General features: G+C 46.5%; 1 protein-coding gene across 2 annotated transcripts in view; it reads right to left on the bottom strand.

The window, feature by feature from the left end:
- MYCBPAP (MYCBP associated protein) overlaps positions 1-22,381 on the bottom strand; it is an 85,349-nt gene that overhangs the window by 29,272 nt on the left and 33,696 nt on the right. For both annotated transcript variants that reach the window (XM_061559176.1, XM_061559186.1), the window contains exons 5-8: positions 20,109-20,215; positions 18,520-18,724; positions 13,133-13,248; positions 10,867-11,017 (exon numbers count right to left, since the gene is read on the bottom strand). In XM_061559176.1, coding sequence (XP_061415160.1) covers positions 10,867-11,017; positions 13,133-13,248; positions 18,520-18,724; positions 20,109-20,215 — 579 coding nt within the window. The remainder of the gene's footprint in view (positions 1-10,866; positions 11,018-13,132; positions 13,249-18,519; positions 18,725-20,108; positions 20,216-22,381) is intronic.

Genomic DNA, 22,381 nt, shown 5'->3' with positions numbered 1-22,381 from the left:
CAGCCGTCCTCAGGTGAAGAACAGGTCTGTCGAGGCGTGTGCTGTTTCATTCAGACTCTGTCGCCTCGACGGACCTGGTTTTCACCTGAGGACGGCTGCTTGCGTTGTGGCCGAAACGTCGTGAGAATAATTTTATGTTCTATTTTTATTATTTTATTACTTCCCTTCTACGTGACTTTACCGAAAGAACCAAGAAGATGGATCCCTCAGCACTTTGTGAGGCCCCCGCGGATCTGAGGCCCACCTGCCCCGCCCCTGTGCACGGCTCTGGGGACTTGAGGAGCGGTGGAGAAGGATGACGTCGAGAAAGAGCCACGGTGATTTGCTCGAGATGCCACATGGCGAGTAACGAACGGGGGTGGCCGTGGCAGTAGGACAGTTGTGGATTATTTTTTCCACAGGCGTGTGGAGTTTGAGAGTTCTCCTGTCGAACGCGTGGGTTATTCTCCGGGAACTCGAGTTTCATCCGACGTAGACACGATAATAACACCCGACTGGCCAACACTCCTGAAAAATAGCAGTTGTCAACTGATAAATAAGAGATTTAGTGACGAAACTGTACAAATGAGATCATATAACATTTCCTAAGAAAATGCGCTACAATGGAGCGTGTTATATACGTGGAATAGTCCAGCAGTACAGCCAGAACCCTTGAGGCATTACAGTAAAATATTCAAAAATGACCATCTCACGAGCACAAACCTGGAATGATACATCGTGCGGTGCCTTCACACCTCCCGGCCCGGTACATCAATGAATAATTTAAATGGCACGGCAAGAATTGAATAAGCTCACGGATATAGTATTAATATATATTATAAAGTTACATCGCTATAGATAGATCCGTTATACAGCAGCCACCTAATTACGCACATTCGCGTATTTAACAGGAATTGGTGCCCGAATCTCTGACGCTAATGCGGCGCTGCAAAAAAAATGGTGTTGGCGTTAAACACGTATGTATGAGCAGATACGTAACACTACTTTAACCTCTGTTCAGATTATGCGTCATCACCCGTCACCTGGGCATATAATTCCTCCATGCCAGCGGGTGAGTGCAGGCACACACCCGCGTGCCGTACGCACTGATGATGCATCCGCCTGCAGACGCAATACGTGTCTTATTTATAAGATGAACCCGTACTTCAGAACGTTAACGAGTTGCCAATGTGGAGTAGTGTTTAGCTCGCTGGAAAAAAAACCCGTACATACGCCTGGAAAGAGCAACACGGCTTTCTTTGTACATTCAATATTAATGCCAGCCTATTTTAAGGTATTTTATGTAGCCCGTTCATCACTTACTTCTTGCCACTCTTGTTTGATCACAGAAGCTGAGCAGCCTGGATTGTAGTTAAACTAAGCTATTTGTATTTGACCAGGTAAGGCCCACTGAGCTATATAGCTCTCTTTCAGAAGACACTTGGCCACAAATGATAGCTCAACGACGTGGCTTTTCACGTGGAAATGTATTGCAGCCAAATTCCTCTATACGCGTGATGATGCCAAATGTGGAGGGAAAAACCAGAGGACCCAGAGAAAAATCCACCGCGACCTCAGTTAAAACATGCAAACTCCAAATATACAGGCGTCAGGGCCGGGATGAAACCCACGACCTCCTGCACACCGGGCAAGGGAGTTAACATCTCGCTACCGTGGCGCCCCACAACAAGCAGCAAGCAGCGTGCTACTGGTGGTCGTGTCCCCGCCCACAGAATGCCATACCAATATAATTTGTCCCCAACAGCCTATAAAGTGGTTGGTTATGTACGTAATTACTTGCTTGTGTTCCTCGTAGAGATGTGCTGAGGAGCTACCCGGATGTTGTGCCCATAATTTGGATGTCCATCCAATGTTGTGGGCACTTGGAGGGAAGACAGCCCAGGAATATCTGGAAACACTCATCAATTTGGCCAATAACACCTTAATATATAGACGGCCACAGAGCTTGGGCAAGTGTTGGTCGCGCTGGCTCGCCGCCGAGTCCGTGGTTCCTCCCCGTGAGCGAGCGAATATTGTGCGGCGCGTTATTTAAATGAATAAGTAAATAAATAGCAGGTGTTCTAGACTTGGGTTGTACAGGAGCGTCATGGGCTCTGTAATGCAAAAGTTGCTCCTGGCTGTAGAGGATATTATTGTTGTCTTCTCTAACGTCGGGGGCTTTCTCCAGGTAACCCGTTTTCATTCCAAAGGTCAAACGCTCCTCATTAGTAGAAATGGCCAAACATCCCAATGCACGATCCTCTTGATAAAGTGTGTGCAGGGTTTCATGGATAAGTAAATAATATCATTATTACGTGATAGCATTCAAAAATGAAACTAGTGCAAGCTGTCATTAATTTGTAAAGAACTGGTTTCCTTATTTCGGATTCAGCACACTGCTCTTAATGCCGCAATGTGTCCAGGTGAATGATACCAGTTGTTTGATGTTAACATCAGATAAATGGCTGCCAGGAAGGATTGAATATTCACATTAATTAGCGGGTGACCTTTAACAGTCGCACGCGTTGTTCAAATGCCTGCGGTGCAATTTCATTTGAAATGGCAATAAATATACGCCAAACAGCTCATAATATGGTGGGATAATTGAAAACGCAGTACGTTCAAATAACCTCTAAATGTCAAAGTTACGGTCTTTGACAAGCGCAGCACTCAACCGAAGGACAGCCTTGTAGACGGGCGTTGATGCTTTCTGATGCACGCTCTAACATTTGCGTGTAACTAGGAGACAGGTTAAGAAAAACAAATTAATAGGTCACACACACAGCCAACCGTGTGTGTGTGCAGAAGCTTCATCGCGAGTATTACATGAGAGCCTGGGGACCACATTGTAAAAGAACGTGAACCTCGTGAATTCAGCGGTGGCATTCATGAAAACATCCATTCAGCTTGTCCCAATGCTGTCCTGTGGCTGTCAGGCCTGGACATGGACTTATACGTTGCTGTACGAAAGCGAAAAGCAAGCAGATGGCAGGATGATTTAAAATTACAACGAATTCTTTGCAAATAAGATAAATCGCTTGGTAGCTTCGTACTTTGTTGTGATGCTCTCGTAACACAAAAACACCGCTGGCTTCGCGAAAACTGAATCCAGTGCTTTTAAAACGAGCACCCTCCTGAGGATCCTTGCTCGAGCAGCGGAGTTCAATTAGGGCCCCACGATGCAACAGCAGATCGTCGTGTGCCCGTGCTGGGGCTAAATCGGGAATTCTTTAAATGTGTGTTGGCAGCGCTTGCTTGTACGTGAGCCGTGATCGTTCTCTGCACAGACGAAACACTAACAATGACATGACCAGTGCAATGTGTAAGAGACCGACTGAAAGCATATTTCCCTTTGAGGCCGACACCATGAAAAGAAATGAACACGGGTCAGATCTGTTGATGAAAACATAAACATTTCCAACGTGGAAAGTAAACACAGTTGGACAGTAAATCACACAAATTTGAGCACGTCAAATACGAGTAGAATGTAATGAGGACAAACATTAAATATGGCAAATGCCCTGACAGCAATTAACCTGTCTGAAATGAAATAAATCGCGATGAAAAAATATAAGGGCACTTGCTCCCCCACCTCTTACATCGCTTGCTCAGGTCCTCTGTGACTCATCGTTAATTGTGCGATTCGGAGAGCTTCTGCTGTGATAATGAAAGCAATCTGGCCGCTCATTGTAATAATCAAGAGTTGCACTGGCTGCTCGAGAAACAAAATGATGCCAAAGAGAGGACATTCGCACGCGCCCTCCAACCAACGCTGGAATTCACCGCTTTGCCACCTGCTCACAGCCGGGACAGTCCCCGTGCCAATCGGCAATGCCATCAATCAAGGTGATCGCATGGAATATGCAAAGCATTTGGCGTCCTGCGTTAACTGGTTATTGGATTCAATTGCCTGTCAAAATTAATGAACATTTTTAAAGCACAATTTCACATTTAATTGTGCGCATCAGCCGTGCGTTTTGCCTTTTGTGCCACAAGAGTCTGGCAGCCAATTAGGCGCGGCCTAATTATTTTTTTAAGCCCTCTTGTGCTGGATACATCTGGGTCACTCTATCGTTAAGGTGCTTTTTGCACTTTGTGCTTTTACCTAAACGTGGAACGGAGTTGGCCTGTAACAGGTGAAGCGATCCACTGTTCTCCTTCTTACAGCCCTGAGCCAGTGATGAACATTCTCCATTCCTAAGGCAAAGATGAGTCTCTTCATTCGACTACCACTTAACAAAGTGGCACTCATTTTATCGGCCCCCACGGAGCTATGATGGGCTGAGACAACCCCCAACCAGGATGTGAACTCACACCCTCCTCCTGACTACAAGCCGCTTGCTCGTAGCGCTGAGCCACCGTGGAACGGAGTTGACCAGTAACAGGGTTTATGTAAATAACAAAGTTTGATTTTCATCTCCCGTGTGGCCATGAGTATGACAGCATGTGTTGTGCTTCTGGTAAATGGCTTCATGGGGTTTAGAAAACTAACCATGTTTGTATAAAAAAATAAGTTTTTTCATTTACTCCACATAATACGGCTGACACTTATAAAGTACTCAATGTACACAAAGGAAAGCGAGTCTTAAAAATATCTGAAAAAAACGCTGAGATTGCAGGTGTTTTCCTGTTTCTTATTCTTCGATAATGTGACATATGCACAACATCGTGTGATTTCTAGGATGCTCGTTATTCATCAGCGGAAATTGTCCTGAGTTATCACGTTAACAGTGGATTTACAGACAGGAATAAATATTTAACAAGTAAGCTTTCGCGACCGGTATCATTCATAATAGATTTTTGGGTCACATCACATAGTGAAATGTATGTTGTAAACCCTCCTCCACCCGATACAACCAATTAAGATCACCATTAATACACTGGCGGTGTCGGCTTGCAGATGGTTTACGACACACCTTTTACTTACGCGATCTGACCCAAAAATCTATTCTGAATAAGGATTAAATTTCTGACAAAATCACCCGAAACTGATCTGAACTTATCAAATTTTGGAAGCAAATCAGGGTTGAGCTTGGATAGTGCTCATTTGGGAGACAAATATGCATAAAAACAGGTGTTATAGGCTGCTGCGGGGCAACGCTGTCAGCACAGGGCAGTGCTGTGCTCCATGCCGGGTCAAGATGGGTCAAATAACCCCCACTATCAGCACGGAGAGGCCCTCATCCTGTGGCTGATTGATATAGGGGCTGTACATGTGCAATTAAATAATGTTCATACATATATCTTGTAAATATGTAGCTAAGAAAGGCTGTACTGAGCTGTTTATTATACTGTAATGGTAACGTTTTACAAAATTATGAGGATTTACGAATTTTCTCTCTCTTAAAGGTGTTCATAAAATGTGAATAGGGCCATTGCTGAATGGTTGCATTTTTCTGAATGTTTTTTGTTCACTGTAAATCCTTCACGGTGTAATTGTACGGAGTGTGTGAATATCAATGCGTACACCACTATCGGATGCATCCAATCATTGGTTTGAGTAAAATTCACAGCTTTACACGAACTTTAGCGATGCGATTGAAAAAGCACTCTAATGGTAGAATGATGCATCCAGTGAGATGTGCAGTGCTCATTTGCAGAGATTCCAGCCCCCATACATATACGAAGTTGTTTTATATTTTTAAAAAACACGATTAGTCAAACGGAAGGATCCAGCTGCGAGAGAGACCTCAGTGACCTCCCTCCTTTTATGACTGAAGTGCGTCATGAGATCTTTAATGTTCACGTGACAGAGAAAGGATTTGGTTTTACATCTCATCATAATAAAGGCGCCTCCTTTAGCACAGCGCCAAATCCTATCGGAAACAAAAACAAAAATCATCCGTATAGCCTTGAATAAACCGTAGGGGCAAGTGCTGTTAGCGAGTAGCACCTATGAAGGCCGGCACGGCACACGGGTGAGTGGGGTGGCCAACACCACGCCCGGCCGCCTTTGTCTCTCCCAGTGCGGATGTATTAACACCGAAGTAGGTACTCATTTAAGGCTGAGTTGACCGAAGGGAGGAGGCTCAGGGCCGGTTCAAATATTCGCCACCGCAATTATTACTCTTTGTTTTTTTCGGTAAAGTCACGTAGGTAAAAAATAAAATAAATGAAAAAATTAAATTAAATCACCGCAATTATTCTTGGGCGGGAATCCAACTCGGCTCGCTGGGTTTTTAGCACGATGGGCTAACCACGACACTGCCGCTCCCCCACCAGCACACGCACGCACACACAGAAGTGTAATGCTCGCCCAGATGGAGCAGTGACGTGTTACTCCAGGGTTTCTAAAAATATGCGCTTGATGACATCATGATGACGTATGGTCGTATACTGATGACAGCCTCACATCATGACAAGTCCAGTATATGAATTTATCTATTTTAAATGATACGCACGGCGCAACAATCCCGCCCGGCACCCGTGTGCAGGTGCCGGGCGGGATTGTTGCTTCGCAGGAGCCGTGGCAGTGGCAGTGGGCAGGCCTTCATCCAGCAGCGGCTTGACTACGGCTGATGACGACGATGTCTATAGAAGGAGCAGACCGGAAATAATAAAATAATAAAAATAAAACATAATAAAATAATTATCACGACGTTTCGGCCACAACGCAAGCAGCCGTCCTCAGGTGAAGAACAAGTCTGTCGATAAGACAGAGTCTGAATGACACGTCCTGGGCTTGGAGCGTTGTGGCCGAAACGTCGTGAGAATTATTTTATTATGTTTTATTTGTATTATTTTATTATTTCCATTCTACGTGACTTTACCGAAAGAACCAAGAAGATGAATCCCTGCAGTCACGAAAGCTTCAAATCGAAATTTAAGGAGCAGACCGTCAATTTAAAAACATCGCAAGGTGGCCAACGCCATGCTCGCTAACCATTCCTGATGCCGAGGCCTGCAGCGAAGCTTTCTGCAGTAGCTTCCGTATGACCAACCACTCGGGTCTCTTCCTGGCTTCGGAGTTCAGACAAAAAAATGTGGCAAAGAAGACAAAGGCGGCCGGGCGTGGTGCTGGCCACACGACTCCCCCGTGTGCCGTTCCGGCCTTCATAGGTGCTCGAGTGCATTCAGTTTATTCCGTTTACACAGGCAAGGACTCAAGAGCTCAGGATAGTTTAATTTGCAAGGGTGACCTGGGGCATGTCTGCCAATATGGTGTGATGATTGCCCTGCATAATCCAAATTGAGTAATTGTGGGCAATCTTAGAATTTGGCAAATTTGGACAATGCATCGTCCACTCTTCCAGAGAATTGTTTGAACAAGTATTGTACACATGTTGATAACCTATGCCATATTCTTCGGATTATGGATAGTAATATGCACCCAAGAATTATGCGCAGTGTTAATGAAGTAATACAAATATGGTTACGCGTGCATGCACGCACCTACCGGATGATAAGAATCACCCACAAATTTTGCTTTAAATTACAGGCAAAAAAAATTGCATCTTATAATCTGGTGATTATGATGATGGTAATTGAGAGCCCTTTGTGAACACTGTTGGAAGAAGGCCTCCCCCACCCACCCACGCCATGTCGGTCATGAGGATTATTTGACCAAATTTTACCACAATGGACGGGACAATGCAGGTTGCTGAAGCTGTCGGAGAGGGAGGATCAGTTCGGATATCAGTTGCCACTGATGTTAGTTAGCCATGGCTAGGAATCGAACTCTGGCCATCAGTTCTAGATTTGAAGCTTTCGTGACTGCAAGGATTCATACTCTAAGTTCTTTCGGTAAAGTCACGTAGGTAAAAAAATTTTTTTTAATTTAAATTAATACAAATAAAACAATAAAAATCACGACGTTTCGGAGGCAACACAAGTCTCCATCATCAGGTGGGACCGTCACAGCCAGATTTGCTGCATCAAGTGGCCATCAGCTTTGTAATACCTTGAACTAACCGCTGCACCAAGAAGGAAGTTATTCATGCCGTTTGTGGCGAGAGACTTAAATTGTATTGTTTAGTCAAGAAACATATGGCTGACTGCACCGTACATTTTTTGTACTCTCATTTAAAACCGACGTAAATGCCAACAGTCCTCCATAGACAAATGTAAGCTGGAGTATTCTGTCTGGGCAGGAGAGTGGCACTATTTGAACACGCGCGTAGGATGGACAAGAACAGGAAACTCTAAAGTGTGCTGTTGTTGTTGTTCGGGAAAAAATGTAAGGAACCGTAAAGAGAGGAAGAGCTCACAGAGAATGTCTTGACGATGACCACGTCATGAGAGATTGGTGCCGGGAAGATGTGCGCACTACTTGGGCACATTGGCACAACGCAGAGGAAATTGGAAACAATTGACGAAATGTGCAGTGGACACGTGTGGGCTATCTGCTCATTGATCACGGTGATGATGATGAGAAGCAACGTGGCATAACGCAAAGGCAGGATTTGTTCGGGTTAAATGCTACGCACTTTACTCAACAAATTTTTTTTAATCGATGGAGCTCTCAGTACAGACTTCATTCATAACCGCAAAAAGGCCCCCATCTCTGAAAATAATCACCGATCAATAACGATTGCGGTAGAGGTAAATAAGATGACGTTTCCTCTGGTTCAATTGGACAGCGGTGGGGAAAAGGACCGTTCACTCACAAGGTAGTTATTCCTCAAATGCGCGTTTTACAAACCACGGTAACCGCGATTAAAGCGGGGTCACAAAGGTCACCAACAATGCCACCCAACAGAAGAGCCGAAAACACCACCCCCATGCCGGTAACATTATCGACAATAATCCCTATATTGTTAACTTCAATTCAATCATTAAATTATATTCAATACTTTCACCTCACGCAGGATCCCAATAAATGAAACAAATCCCCCGACCACTGACGTTGGTCAAAATGATGTTTCACAATAGTGCTAGACTTTGCACATTTTTACAACAACAAATATAATTATATCAATGACAAACACACGATTACAATATCTGATGAGCTGTCGTGCAAGTGGAACAAGCGGCAATGACGATGGCGAAGACAGAACCAGAGAATAATGACAGGAGATGAACTGAAGGCATGCGGAGAGGCACCCACTGAAACACAAAACTGAAACGCAGCTGGTGGCTTCGTTCAGAACCGACGCGCACAATGGCAGACTGGTCGCCGTGGACGTCACCGCCACGACCTAATCTGGCGCGCTCCGAAGAAACGTCACCGCCACGACCTAATCTCGCGCGCTCGGACGAAACGTCACCGCACAGCCGATGGGTTCCATCGATCGCGCGCTCGTGCCGTTTTTCCACGTCGTCGCCAAGAGCATCGTCGCATTTTTTTTTACACAGAATCGGGATGGGCCACCTGTCCCCGCGCCGCTACGTTTTTGCACCGCAGGCAGTCCCCGCTGTTAAAAGCATATACTTTGCTGCAAGTAAAAATGCGTGTATCGAATCTAAATGCACGTGTGGAATCTTACAGGGGTTACACCCTGTGTTCTTTGCATGCGTGTGCACGATGGATATAAACTGCCTATACGAATTATAATGACAACAATGTGTGCGCTATAAATATAAATAAAGCGAGAAAGCTTGCCCATTTGGCCTCATGGTCTGTTGAGGGAAGCAACGTTAGTAGGCACTCATTCAGGCCAGCACAACACACACACACACAGAATGTGTGTACGTTTAGACTGGACAGTCGTATGCCCTGTGTCCATGGACAGCCAGCTCGAGTCGACTTGAGGCCACTCGAGCTGGCCTGATTTCTGCCAAAACTCGAGTGATGAACAACTTGAGTTGGTTAGAAACAAAAACAATGACTGCAATTGAATGACTCTTTGAGTTGCTACAGAAACCACGTGAGTAAGACTATCCCAGAAAATACACGCAACGTAAAGATCAAGTCCACGTTACTGACAGAACTAAATGCTGAATGTAAATGTTTCTGCCGCCATCAACACGTTTTGATTAACGTGTTTGGTGATGTATTCCCGCTTGGCCCAAATTCTGATGTAACTAATTCCGGGCAGCCGGGGAAGTGAAATCAGCCTGGCTATTTGGTTCTGCTGTCCGAATTTGGCAGCCAACTAGAATTGACTAAAAATATTGAAACATGTGGCAGTGAGAGGCAACTCAAGTTCACGCACGGGGCTCCATGGCTCATGGACAGGCGGTACTGTCGCCTGATGGTGGACAAGCGTTGTTGGTGAACACCGAGTAGGGCCATGCATACAGATGGATGCTATGGCCAGCACTATGCCTGACTGCATTAACTCCCGAGCGCTCTTGTATACACAGTGAACCAGGCAGTCAACTCTCACTCAGTCATTCTAGGAAAGGCCCAGGGGACAGCTCCAGACAACACTACCCAGTGGTACTGGTCATCGCTGAGAATCCAACTTAGGTGGCCTGGTTGAAATTGCAGTGCAGTAGGCACGGTGCCCCTTCTCCCCACGACCACGGCGCCTCTAGACTCACACCCACGCGTCCAGTTGGTACATGGTGTATGACGAAAACAATAAAACATTCACGCGGAGGCACTACCAATACTGCTCTCTTGGGAAAAGGACAGAAGAAACAAATCAATATTCAGATAATTCTAAAGTCCCACACACTGGCATCAAACTGTCTGCCTAATGAGATCAGAGGGGGTGAATCTCAATGTCAATCAGTGACATTCAATGAGGTGAGATGCCATTAAGATAATTATCTCTTTTGAAAGGCAGCCTGGTAAGCTTAATTTTCTCACAAGAATTATGAGGTTTTTTTTTACACTTCAATTCCAAGCAATTTTCAAATTGCGCATTTGACACGCAATTACTCCAATGCAACTCTCCACAAAGGCGACCTGTGCACGGAATGACGACGAGGACTGAGTGTGAGTGGAGGGGGCCGTGGAAGTGCAGGGCCAAGTGGGCAGCTTCAAACGGCCGTGCTCACCTGTCTCCCGCTGCGTGCTGATTGGCTTGCCCACGTGAGTGACGGACCAGGGCTGACCCCGCTCCGTCTGGGTCAACGTGGACGAGATCCCGCCAAGCTCGTCTCCGAGGCGCTGGGGCAGCTGCCAAAACTCGCTGCCCACGTGGAAGCCCTGCGTCACAGCGGATTAACGTCGCGGCTTCTCCGTGATGTCTGAGACACGCGGCGGCGGTGGCGGCGGCGAAGGCTCAAGGTGACATTGGCGTCGTCTCCCCAGCGCAAGCGAGCATGGGCGCGCCGCTCGTTGCATCTCTATTCACTGTCGAGGACCAGCGGTGGAAATTTCACGTTTTTATAGTGAGGGGGTCACTCCTCCCCTAAGATAACTGTTGCTGACTAGGTGGTAGTTGTTTTATATGCCCTCGAGGGATGGTGGGACGAGTCGACCCTGGACAGAGGTTGAACCCGTAAAACCTCTGAATACGGAGAAATCTGACAGGTTTTGAAATTGAATTCAGTCACATTATATCACGGTGCCAAAATTAATATATACTGCTCTCCTGGTATCCACGAGTAACAGTAAAAGCAACGTACGTCGAGGTGGCATCCGAAATGCACAATGCAGAAATAAGAAACTGATATTGTTGATGTACGGTTCTTTGTAATCCTCTGCTGGATGAAGGCTACTTCCATGCCGTGTCGTTGATGGGAGTTCTTTGAACACAGACGTCACCATACTGGTTCGTGCAGGTTGGTGAAGGTAGCGGTATCCTGTATAGGTTCAGATATTGCTTGCCATTGAGTTGGGTAGCCGGGTTCATAGTGCAGAAAGCTCATCTCTGCCATCACTCGCCCATAAAATTAATATACAGAGAGTTATGCTCAAAATTAAAAAAATAAATGTCAAACTTCAAAGAGGCATATTAATTTTGTAATAAAATTGCACATTCAAATGCACATTTATGATAATGCCTTCAATGTTGTGGATTGGATTCAAGCATTAACGAGCATAACGGGAACATTACAACCCATCGCACGAGTGTATAATCCCACATCTGAAGTAATGAGGCCAAATTAGAAAACAAATTTGTATCCCTGGAATCAATGTGACTATTCACATGGGTTTCCAAAACATATCCTCCATCGTTGAGGGGAAAAAAACAAGGCCCCACGTTTTACTCCACCAACAGTGACCCCCCGCATTCAGAGAGAGATTACAAATACGGTGAATTAAACGAGGACAGCACCAGGTTGGAACGGTGTAAGGACCTTGTGTCTGTGTGTATACATTGTGTGTGTATATACACAATTGTGTGTGCGTGTATATATACAATTGTGTATGTGTATATACACAGTCGTGTGTATTACAAATACGGTGAATTACACGAGGACAGCACCAGGTTGGAACGGTGTAAGGACCTTGTATCTGTGTGTATACATTGTGTGTGTGTATATACACAATTGTGTGTGCGTGTATATATATACAATTGTGTATGTGTATATACACAATCGTGTGTATATACACAATCGTGTGTGTATACATAATTGTGAGTGTATATACACTCACAATTGTGTGTGTATGACAGAGACCCACAGGCATCGATTGAGAGAACAATCACCGTCCATTGTCAGGAGGCTCAACGAGGGCAGCACAATCACACAGCGCGTGGCCGTGGACTCGTACGAACTGACGTCTCGTATTTGCACACAATTTGTTTAGCTCGCAAACCAGCCGCGCGAGTGGGAACTGCTGGTGTGGCGGCGGCGCGAGTTAGTTGGTCCGACAGACGAGGCACATTTGAGCAATGAGCTGCGGTGAGAATTCGTAGAAAGAGAAATTAAATTGGCCTCGCTGACAAGCCCACCGAGAGCCAATCGTCCAATAGTCTTCAGCCGCAGAAGGGACGTGCGCCCTCGAGAGCATCTCTCAGGTCGGTCAGCTTGAGGGCAATCCTTTCAAAATTACAAAAGCAGTGTATTTGCTTTGGATAGTGTACGGTAACCCAAGCGTGAAATGAAACTTGGCTAAAACTTTCGAGAATAAGCCATTGCTTCCCGCTGGCTGTGGAGAAAAAAGGACAGAGAGAGGTTGGGATCACAGAGCCGTGCTTAGAGACAAGTCTTGAGCCATGCCAGACTGTTCCAGAAATGGCACGGCATGGCTCGGGGTCTGATTCGTTTTGATTAATTCCCCATGGAAACGCAGCGATAGAGCGAGGCCTAGAAAAAGGGACGAGCGAATGGTCAGATGCGACGAGGCAACGCACCACCGTCGCACGCGCGTTACCTTTCCGTAGTCGAGTTGTGGGATGGCGCGGTCAATGAGCTCCCTCTCCTCCTGCACGTGCCGGTGACGCCCGCTCTGACACATCACCAGCCGCTCCTCCGACGTGTCCATCACCTCTGAAGGCAAATAAGACAGAGATTCCCCCGTGTAGCCTTAGCTGAGTATTGGGGCAAGTGCTGTTAGCGGGCATCTCTGAAGGCCGGCACGGCACACGAGGGGGTGGATGGCCAGCACCACGCCCGCCCAGCCGCCTTTGTCTCCCAAGTGGTGATGTTTACACACACCGCACCAGGTACTCATTTTGAGGTTGAGTCGACCTAGGGGAGGCCTAAAGACCGATTCAAATAATCGCCACTGGTGTTGGCCATGAGCGGGAATCGAACTCGGGTCGCTGGGTTCGTAGCGCAGCGTAGCGCTAACCGCGACTACGCTACCGCTCCCCACAGCCAGAGACACACACACACGCGGCAGGAATCACTTCAAAGTGGCACAGCAACGCACACACCGGACGTCAACGATGCCATTTAAGGCAAACTGTGGACAAAATAATACGTCAGCGTCTTCCTTGATCACTCTCCATCAGCATTTTAAATGTTTGCCAGGCTACAACTAAAGCCATCCACTGCCTAATCAACCTCAATAAGAACATTGAAATATTGCTGCCCAGCGCTCTGCTATACTACAGAAGGCAATGCTAGTTTTACATTCGTTGTGCGGTTAACGTGCAATACACATTTTCAACACGTCGGCTCTCAATATTATGATTCGTAAACGATTTTGAGTCGGATCGCGTCAGCAAAATGACACTGTACCTGTTGTACACCCTCTTCTACCAGCAGAGAAATAATTAATGTTGTCGCGTGACGCAAACTGTGAGCCCAGGAATTGTGTCAATTCACCACATCGCTCGGAGGGTGATTCGGTAAATGTCAGGAGAGGCACTACCATTCACCACAAATGGGTAAAAAATTATATCCCTGAATTAGCATCGTGAAATCTGATCGCAGCAAGTCAACGAAACGCCAGAGGGGTACATCGTGCCACCCCCGGTTGCTCATGCTCCTGCAGAATATTATTATGGGAGTTGGGATCTCAAGATGTCAGAAGAGGTCCCAGAGTTCTGCAAAACAAGGCATGCACTTGTAGTTGTTCTGCCCGTTTATGCCGAAGATACTCCACAGTATTAAAGGCAACCATGCATGTTGTGTAACAGGACTGATCAAGGGTCTTTATACAAGGACACGGACCAAAGCACACCAGCTACAATCGTATCGATACGTAACAAGGCTGGGCCCCAGGCTGTCTGACTGACATTGCTTTGAAACTTCGTTTTAATGTCTTCGTTGTAATGTGGGGAGAAAAAACATTTCACGTTTACGAAAGTCGTTACCGCTCGAGTGACGCCGCAAGCTGCGTGATTTTATTTTACTTTTTATAAAATCTCTGCAATGACATCGACGAGAATACTCTCCTGTAAATCGTTTCAAAGTATCATCTTCCTCATTAACGAAGCCCTGGACAGTACGGAACACACAGCCCAGAGACGTGTCCGTGAGGATCTAAACATGTTTATTGATCGGCGTCATTCCTTATAGCAACAGAGAATGACATTAAGGTTAGCGCCAGTGCCCTGCCACGGTAATGTAAGTCACGGAACACCAACAGCTATCCATTATTCTGCAGTCTGCCTCTCCATTGTATAACGATATGGCATAATGACCCGAAGTGAAATCATTTCCTTTTTGTAGGACCGATGCGTCATATGCATTTTTTTTTCCTTTAAGCAAGACTCAGAGAAACGCAAATAGGCAATGGCGAATTCGTCTGCGGCCATCGCGATCATCGCCCTGCAAATAGAAACGCTACATCTCAGCTGCAATGCGATCTCCTCATAAATGTAACACCGTGTACATAAAATGAAATACACGCCTCATTCTAGCATTCAGCAGATGGCTGCAGGAAGTTGCTGCCAATCATTGCATTTCAAAGCTGCCAGATATGAAGGGCATTTTATATTTTTCACACATCGTATCAAAGTGTCACTCCTAACACACATTTTTACGATACATTGATGCCTGTGCCCTGATTCTACAAACAGCTTCGCTTTTTACCTGCCCACAATTTTGCAAGAAAAATGCATTTCATCTTAATATTGCCTTTCAAATGTGGCCAATTAAGAACGCACACTCGGTTTTGTAATTCTGCCCCTAATCCAGACGAATGGAAAAAGGCTTAGTAAATAAAGCTGCCTCTAAAAACCATAGCGCTGTCTTCTTACGCCTCGGCTTCACAGGGGAAATGTTTCGACACCTTTACATTTTAGAGAGTTTTCCATGAGCTCTAAGAATCACACACAATCGTGCAGCTGCCTCCAGCAACAGCAGCAGCAACAACATCAGCCCAAACATTAGCCGAATCCTTTCAGAAATATATATTTTTAAATGTACGGTAACACAGGGTTTGTATAACTGCATATGGTTTCCTATCGTGACAATTATACATGCACATGACCTTTCTCAACTGTTGGATGAGGCCTCCCCATGCCCTGACAGTTGTAGGGATTGTGCAAGCAACAGAATGGACTCTTGAAGCTAATAGTGACCATAAGGATTGAGAAAACAGCAATTCTCAAGCGACGAGCGCAATTGTTGCAGACCTGGATTTGAACCGAGGTTTCAGCAACTTGTGATATAACCAGATTCTGAAGAAAAGTGAGATGGTGGTCTCACCGTGCTCACCACTGGCAGCACAAAAAACATAATCTTATTAACTTAAAAATTTGTTTTGATTTTGCACATGCCAGCTTCTCTGAGTACTAAATGAAACAATGCATTGATATTCCATTGTTGTGTTTGGCAAGAGTTGCATTTCAGAAGTGACATTACTTCCAGAGCTGGTCCTTGATTATGCTGACAAAAGTTTCATGCACCTCATGGGTGGCGAGATGTTAACTACCTCTCCTGGTAAGCAGGAGGTTGTGGGTTCGATCCCGACCCTGATGCCTGTATATTTGGAGTTTGCATGTCCTCTTTCTCCCTGTGATCTTGTGGATTTTCTCCAGGTTCCTCCGGTGTTTCCCTTCACATTTAGAATCGTGCGTTTAGAGTATTTGGCTGATATAAATTTCCACATGATGATAAGCCACTTCGTTGAGCTATCATTTGTGATAGCCAGGTCGCTACTGAAAAAGAGCTACATAGCTCAATGGGCCTTACCTGGTTAAATAAAATGAGTTTAGTTTTACATAACACCCACTACATCACTGGCAAATACATGAATTCCCCAGCTAGCCGGACTCCAGGTAGACATATTTCAGATTTAGCCAGGCCTATGCCAGATTACTGAAACACAATTCTATAACGAATTATAAATACAAGAATATAGAAAAAAACCCACTGTACATTGTATATAATTTAGAATATATGTAATATAACATGTATAATAAAAACATGTTAAATTATATTTATTTTAAAGTGGTGAACATGCTGCTTTAAAGCAGGATTGAGCCTGGATATTGTCGGAAGGGCAAGCACAATGCACAACAAGTATTATAGGCTGTGGGGTTACATGGTGGGCAGCAAAGGCCAGTGCAGCAAAATTCACTGTTGTATTGTACGTGAAATGTCCAGGAGATGCCAGTGATGAGTGTTACCCCCTCGTGTGCATGGTGGGTTGTATTGTACGTCTATGCTGCCATATCTATGCTACCCACCTTCACTGACTAGCACGGTGACGTATGATCAAATGACCCACAGAGTGCAAGGAAAAGGTCCTCACCCCGCAGTGCATTGACGAAGAGCCGAGACGTCTACACATGCACGGACACCGCACCCCGGCAGCGCGGGCAGGGGCGGGCACGCGTGGCGAGGACGCTCCACGAATCGCTTCCCCCCCCCCCCGCCCCCAATTAAGCGGAGTCGGAGACACCTCGGCTCATTTGTACAACCTCCTTGGAGCATCGTTGTCCGTTCACTATTCGCCGACTCTCTCTGCGCATCATTATTTTTGCAAAGTTCGCGCAATGACTGCTTGTTGTTGTGGGAGCCTCTCTTGTAACTCACAATGCAGATGGCTGGAATGTGCGGTCGCCTAAATGGTGCAGTAATTGCAAACCCCGTTCTCTTGGTGCGCTAAGCAATAACTGTGCACCTATGCCCACCCGCCCCGTTTCACGACCATTTCTCTGCTCGCACCGCTCAGACCTATGGCAAACAGACCCATGTTTCAAACTCTTACCACTCACTGCTCTCTCTGTAGGATTGCAAATCGGACGACTGCTGTACGAATCCTCCGCAACTGCAAAGTGAGCAAGCCAAAGTCACCCGTGGTGTCTAATTTATTTCCTTCCCCTGCAAACTGTGATAAGCTGATAAGGGCTGTTATTGTGAAAAGTAGCAGCCAAATTACATTTCAACGCTGCTGAATGTCAAGCGCAACAACTACCCAGAGAATCACAGGCGTGAGAGCAGTCCCTCACGGCCGTACTTTCCAACTCGATTAACTACCCACACGGAAACGTGCCGCTCGAACTCATCAGCAGTGTTTAGAGCAGCAACATTAACAGTGACAAAGTCACACGTGCATGTTGGTCTACTTGCCACGCTCACATCGAGGACGACATCGGCAGGGCCGAAGACAACACCACTAGAGCGACACTCAGCCGGCACGTTCAGAGATCTTCATTGAAGCAGAGTTTGTGAACGGTATCGCTTCTTGCCTTAAACAGGGCCACATCATTTCAATGCAGTGCTCTTGCCAATAAACATCCGGTAACCCAGCAGCATTTGTTTAACAAGCCTGACTCTGCTGATGAGACCCAGAAGGTCAAAACTGGTCCAGCGTATGCTGGATTCATAACGCTACTTCATAGGATTGGTGTTAAATTCCATTAGGCTGATAAGACTAAAGATTATTTAGTTTAATGTATGAGCAAAGATCGAATGGATCACTGCTCGTATATGCGTTTAATCATCTAAGCAGGTGGCGCGACTGTAATTAGGCAAGCGGCTGTCTGGCGGTACGTCAGAGGAGGGACCTTTTCCACGCTGGGGCCCTGGATGACTCCACGTCGGCCCAAAGTCCCGCTAGGACGGGAAGTGCCGGCGTGTGTTGTATGCACGTATGTTGTATGTATGGTGTACATATGTATGTTGCACTTCTTCCGCACCGTACGTGGCCAACCGTACTAATTGGAGGTGCGGGGGAAGGACAACAAACTAAACACAAAAATCAGTTCTCAAGAAATTCGTTTTCAATCCAGTGGCTTCCTAATATCGGAAGGAACAGCATTGCAGATAGCCGCAGAAGCGCGTCTGAAAGCGCCGCGCGACGATGCGGCGACCGTCACTGCTCGCCGTTCTTGTTGCGGCGGCCGCGCGAGGCCTCACTTGCGATGTGCCCCTGCAGGCGACGGCGCTCTGCCATGCGGCGCTGCCAGTGCTGCAGGGCGCGCCCCTGATCCAGGCCGGTCGGGGCGGCAGGAGGTGGCTCTGCGGCGCCACTGGGACCTCTCCGCTTCACCCGCGTGGGCGCATCGGAGGGCAGAGGCCACTGGTCGCCGTCCTGCCGCTGCGCGCCGACCAGCTGCGCTACCTGCGCACGGGGATGGCTGCGTTAGGTTTGGCCTCACCACGTCATAGTGGTCGGCGTGGTGCAGTCGTGCAGTCGTTCGCGCTTGCCGTTACGAACTAAGTTTGATTCTGGGCCGCAACTAACACCGTCAGTGGCGAGTGGTATCTCAACCGGCCCGGCGTGCCACCCTTCACCAATCGTCATTGACCAGTGCGATGAAGTATGGTCAAACAACCCCCGTGACCGGCACGGCAAGGGGAGGTCTTCATCCAGCAGGGGAGTGAAGGGCTGTAAAAAATGTTTTTTTATTACCAAATGATTATCTTTGTTATTGGCGTGGAGCATGAACATGATCACGCATCAAGAATATCACACTACTACTTACGACCACCCATTTTGGGCAGGATGTTTGTTAATTAGCAAAATATATACAAGGGTGAGCAATACATAAAACGCATGCATAAACTACCCTTTTAAAAAATCAGGGCATGAACTCAACTAGAGACCAAAATAATTGTTGCATCGTAAGTCCATGAAGGGTGGTAACGGGTTGGGGAGGCTTTCATCCGGCAGCGGTTAGATCATGGCTGGCAATGATAATAGCGATGGAGCTGCACTGCCGTTCACATTTTTGCTATTTTGTTTTCAAAGTGCATCGTTCTCTGAAGGCAAAGATACTTTTGCATTAAATTCGTGCCCGCATTGTTCTTCCCTTGTGTTTTTCACGACACGCTTACAGAGTGCAATGTGTTCAGAATACATGACTGACATAATTGCAGTTTAAGGAAGTGAAAATATAGGGGGTGGTGGTAGGAGGTGATCAGCAAGGGGAGGGAGTTTATTGTATTGCAGAATCTTTCCAGGCGGGGGATAGGGTCTCCCTTGTGAGAGGTTCATTGGGTTCTCGGCAACTAATATAAACTAATATAATATATAAACGAATATAAAGGCTGCCGTGTGATTGACACATGTGCAGTGATAAGTCTCCAGACTGCGTTTAAGGAACGTCCTGCATTCAGTTGGGCCAATTCCTTTCATGTCCGGCTTTGTGTGGGAGGAAACCAGAGTACCCTGAGAAACCCACCATGCACACTCATCACTGGCATCTCCTGGACATATCACAGTGCCATGCCGAAAACATTGGTGGTTACGCATCCAAGCTCTGAACAGGCACAACACTGCTTAGCTTCCGAGATCCAACGAGGTAGCCATGGCCACAGGAGATGATGAAGTAAACAGTGGGCCATATAGGAATCCACCGTAGTCTGAGCTCTCTCGACAGAGGAGGAATTGCAAACCGACACAAACCCTCTCCTGAAGCCCTCTGGTTGAGGACCGCAGGCCTGCATTCAGCTCCGCAACACGTTGCCATCCACAAGAGGAGCCGAGCCGAAGATGCAGATACCTTGGTCTCTCCTCTCTCCACAGCCTCTGTAACGTAGTCTTCCACGCTTCCCAGAATGCTGTGCAGCAGCACTTGGCCCTTCTCATCAAAGCGTGGACCTCCAGGTCCTAGACGATGAAACGCACACACACGGGCGAATGTTTCGACTTTGTTCCTTTAACAGCAAGGGAGTTGCCCCTGTTGTTATTCAGCCTGCCCTAGAGTTAGAATAAAGAAACGAGTATTTTTATTTTAATGTGTTGATTGCAACACAACGTGAGCCCGGTACAATACTCTGATCGCAAATGGAGGGGAACAGAAACTCCACAATCAGCAACCCGATTTCGGCGCGGCAGGACCTCATGGACAGGGGAATTTGAGCTCGCTGGCCCACCTAAGTGGGGACCACGTGCAGGAGCATGAAGATGCATACGGGGAGGGGAAAGGGGAAGGATAAAGGTAACTAACATCCTCGGGGGAGACAAGGGGCCGGGGGAGAATAAAAGAGATGATTCTTAAATAAAATCATGACCCCGAATCGTAACGATGTATTGAATTGTGGTGCAGTGTGGGGGAGGGGAGGGAGTGAACTGCTAGTCGGGCGGTAGCCTGTAATCCAGCACAGTGGAGGTAGGGAGGGTTGGTGAATCACCGCACAAATGTTGTGAAACTCCCTTCCAGTGGGTGTCGAGGAGGCACCATATTCCTGGCTCGTCAGAAGGCCGTAAGAAAAGTGGGCTAACCACCACCTGTTTACACCTGTTTCCAAGCGGAGTAACCCCATCCGTCTCCACCTACCCCTCGCCTGCGTGAGTCTTCTCCGGGTGCTCTGGTTTCGGAATCCCACTTGCATAAACACTCGTCATTAATTGGCTGAAAACATCTTAAAATAAATCAAATAAAAACACAATGCAGGACCCTCGTCAAAAAAAGTTTGATAACTCAGTTTGGCTTTCCTGGGTAAATATCTCATTTATCATTATTTTATTATGTTACTCACTTGGATGTGACGCCTACACATGACACTCATTGTTTTTTAAAATCCCAACTCTGCCCCTTGACTCCCCGAGTGAAATGTCACGGGGGCCGATCTCTCGACCCGGCGCTCAAGTGCATCGTGCACTTGCATCCTCAATCAATTCAGCACGGCCCGCTTCTGACAAGTCACATTACAGGTGAGTGGCACTTCACACAACCGATGCTGACGAAGTAATTCCGTTCACAATTCTCCTTTGCTAGGGGAAACAATCAAACGAGTGGTTTCAGACTAAATACCAAGCGTGAGTGGCGTGACCAGAGCCTGTAAACGGAACACGAGGGGGCTCCTGCAACACTCGGGGGGGGGCATGTGTGATGTCAGCCACGTGCACTTCCGAGTTAGATAAATCAAGTACGTGGGACGCGCGTGAGACTGAACCACCCACCGTAGTAGGATCCATCACAGGGAGCTTCATCATAAACATCATCATCGGCCATGACCAAATCAGCCGTCGCCATCTCTCACAGTTGTGTGATGTAGCAATCCACCGAGCACCTGCGCACAAGCTTATTTCGTTATTTGTTCTGCCCAGTGGGCACCCTCTCTCGGTCACGTGACCTCCTCTCGCTGCCACTCCATCGTTCGTCTTGACCGCTGGACATCGTTCCTTCGAGCAACGTGCTCTGCCCAAGTTTACGCATCTTTTCTTAATGATATCACTAAATAGCGTTTTCATATATTCTATAATGCAGGGGTCGGGAACCTTTTTGACTAGGAGAGCCATAAAAGCCAAATATTTCTAAATATATTTCATTGAGAGCCATATAGTATTTTTAACGTATAATAAATTAAATATGTCTTACTTTTAATGCGACTTCTGGTCACGGGACCCGTGACCCGTGAAATTTATCTTCAAAACTAATTTCTGTTTACTTTAAAATGACACAGTATTATTAAGCAAATATCACAAGTATTTTAAAATCAGTTACAAACTGATTTTTTTTTATTCAACTCAAAATTGTCTGGGAGCCATATGCCGTTCACTGGAAGAGCCATATATGGCTCGCGAGCCATATATGGCTCGCGAGCCATATATGTTCCCGACCGCTGCTATAATGCATGTGTTCCTCATTGTAAGTGTAGTTGCCAGCATCATGCCAATGTTTCTAAATAAGTACGTTTTTAGTCAGCCTATATTACCTGCCGTAACGTGTGGATCATAAATACGGACACTGACAAACGAAATGGAAAAAAGGCAAAAAAGTGCGCGAAGATATACGAGAGGCGATGTCACGGGTGGGCACCAATTACCGAT

Source organism: Lethenteron reissneri, chromosome 3, assembly GCF_015708825.2.
Source record: "Lethenteron reissneri isolate LAM-NWPU_2019-01 chromosome 3, ASM1570882v1, whole genome shotgun sequence".
Taxonomy (NCBI): domain Eukaryota; kingdom Metazoa; phylum Chordata; class Hyperoartia; order Petromyzontiformes; family Petromyzontidae; genus Lethenteron; species Lethenteron reissneri.
Note: the sequence above shows the minus strand (reverse complement) of the source record. Positions and strands in the feature narration are given on the sequence as shown.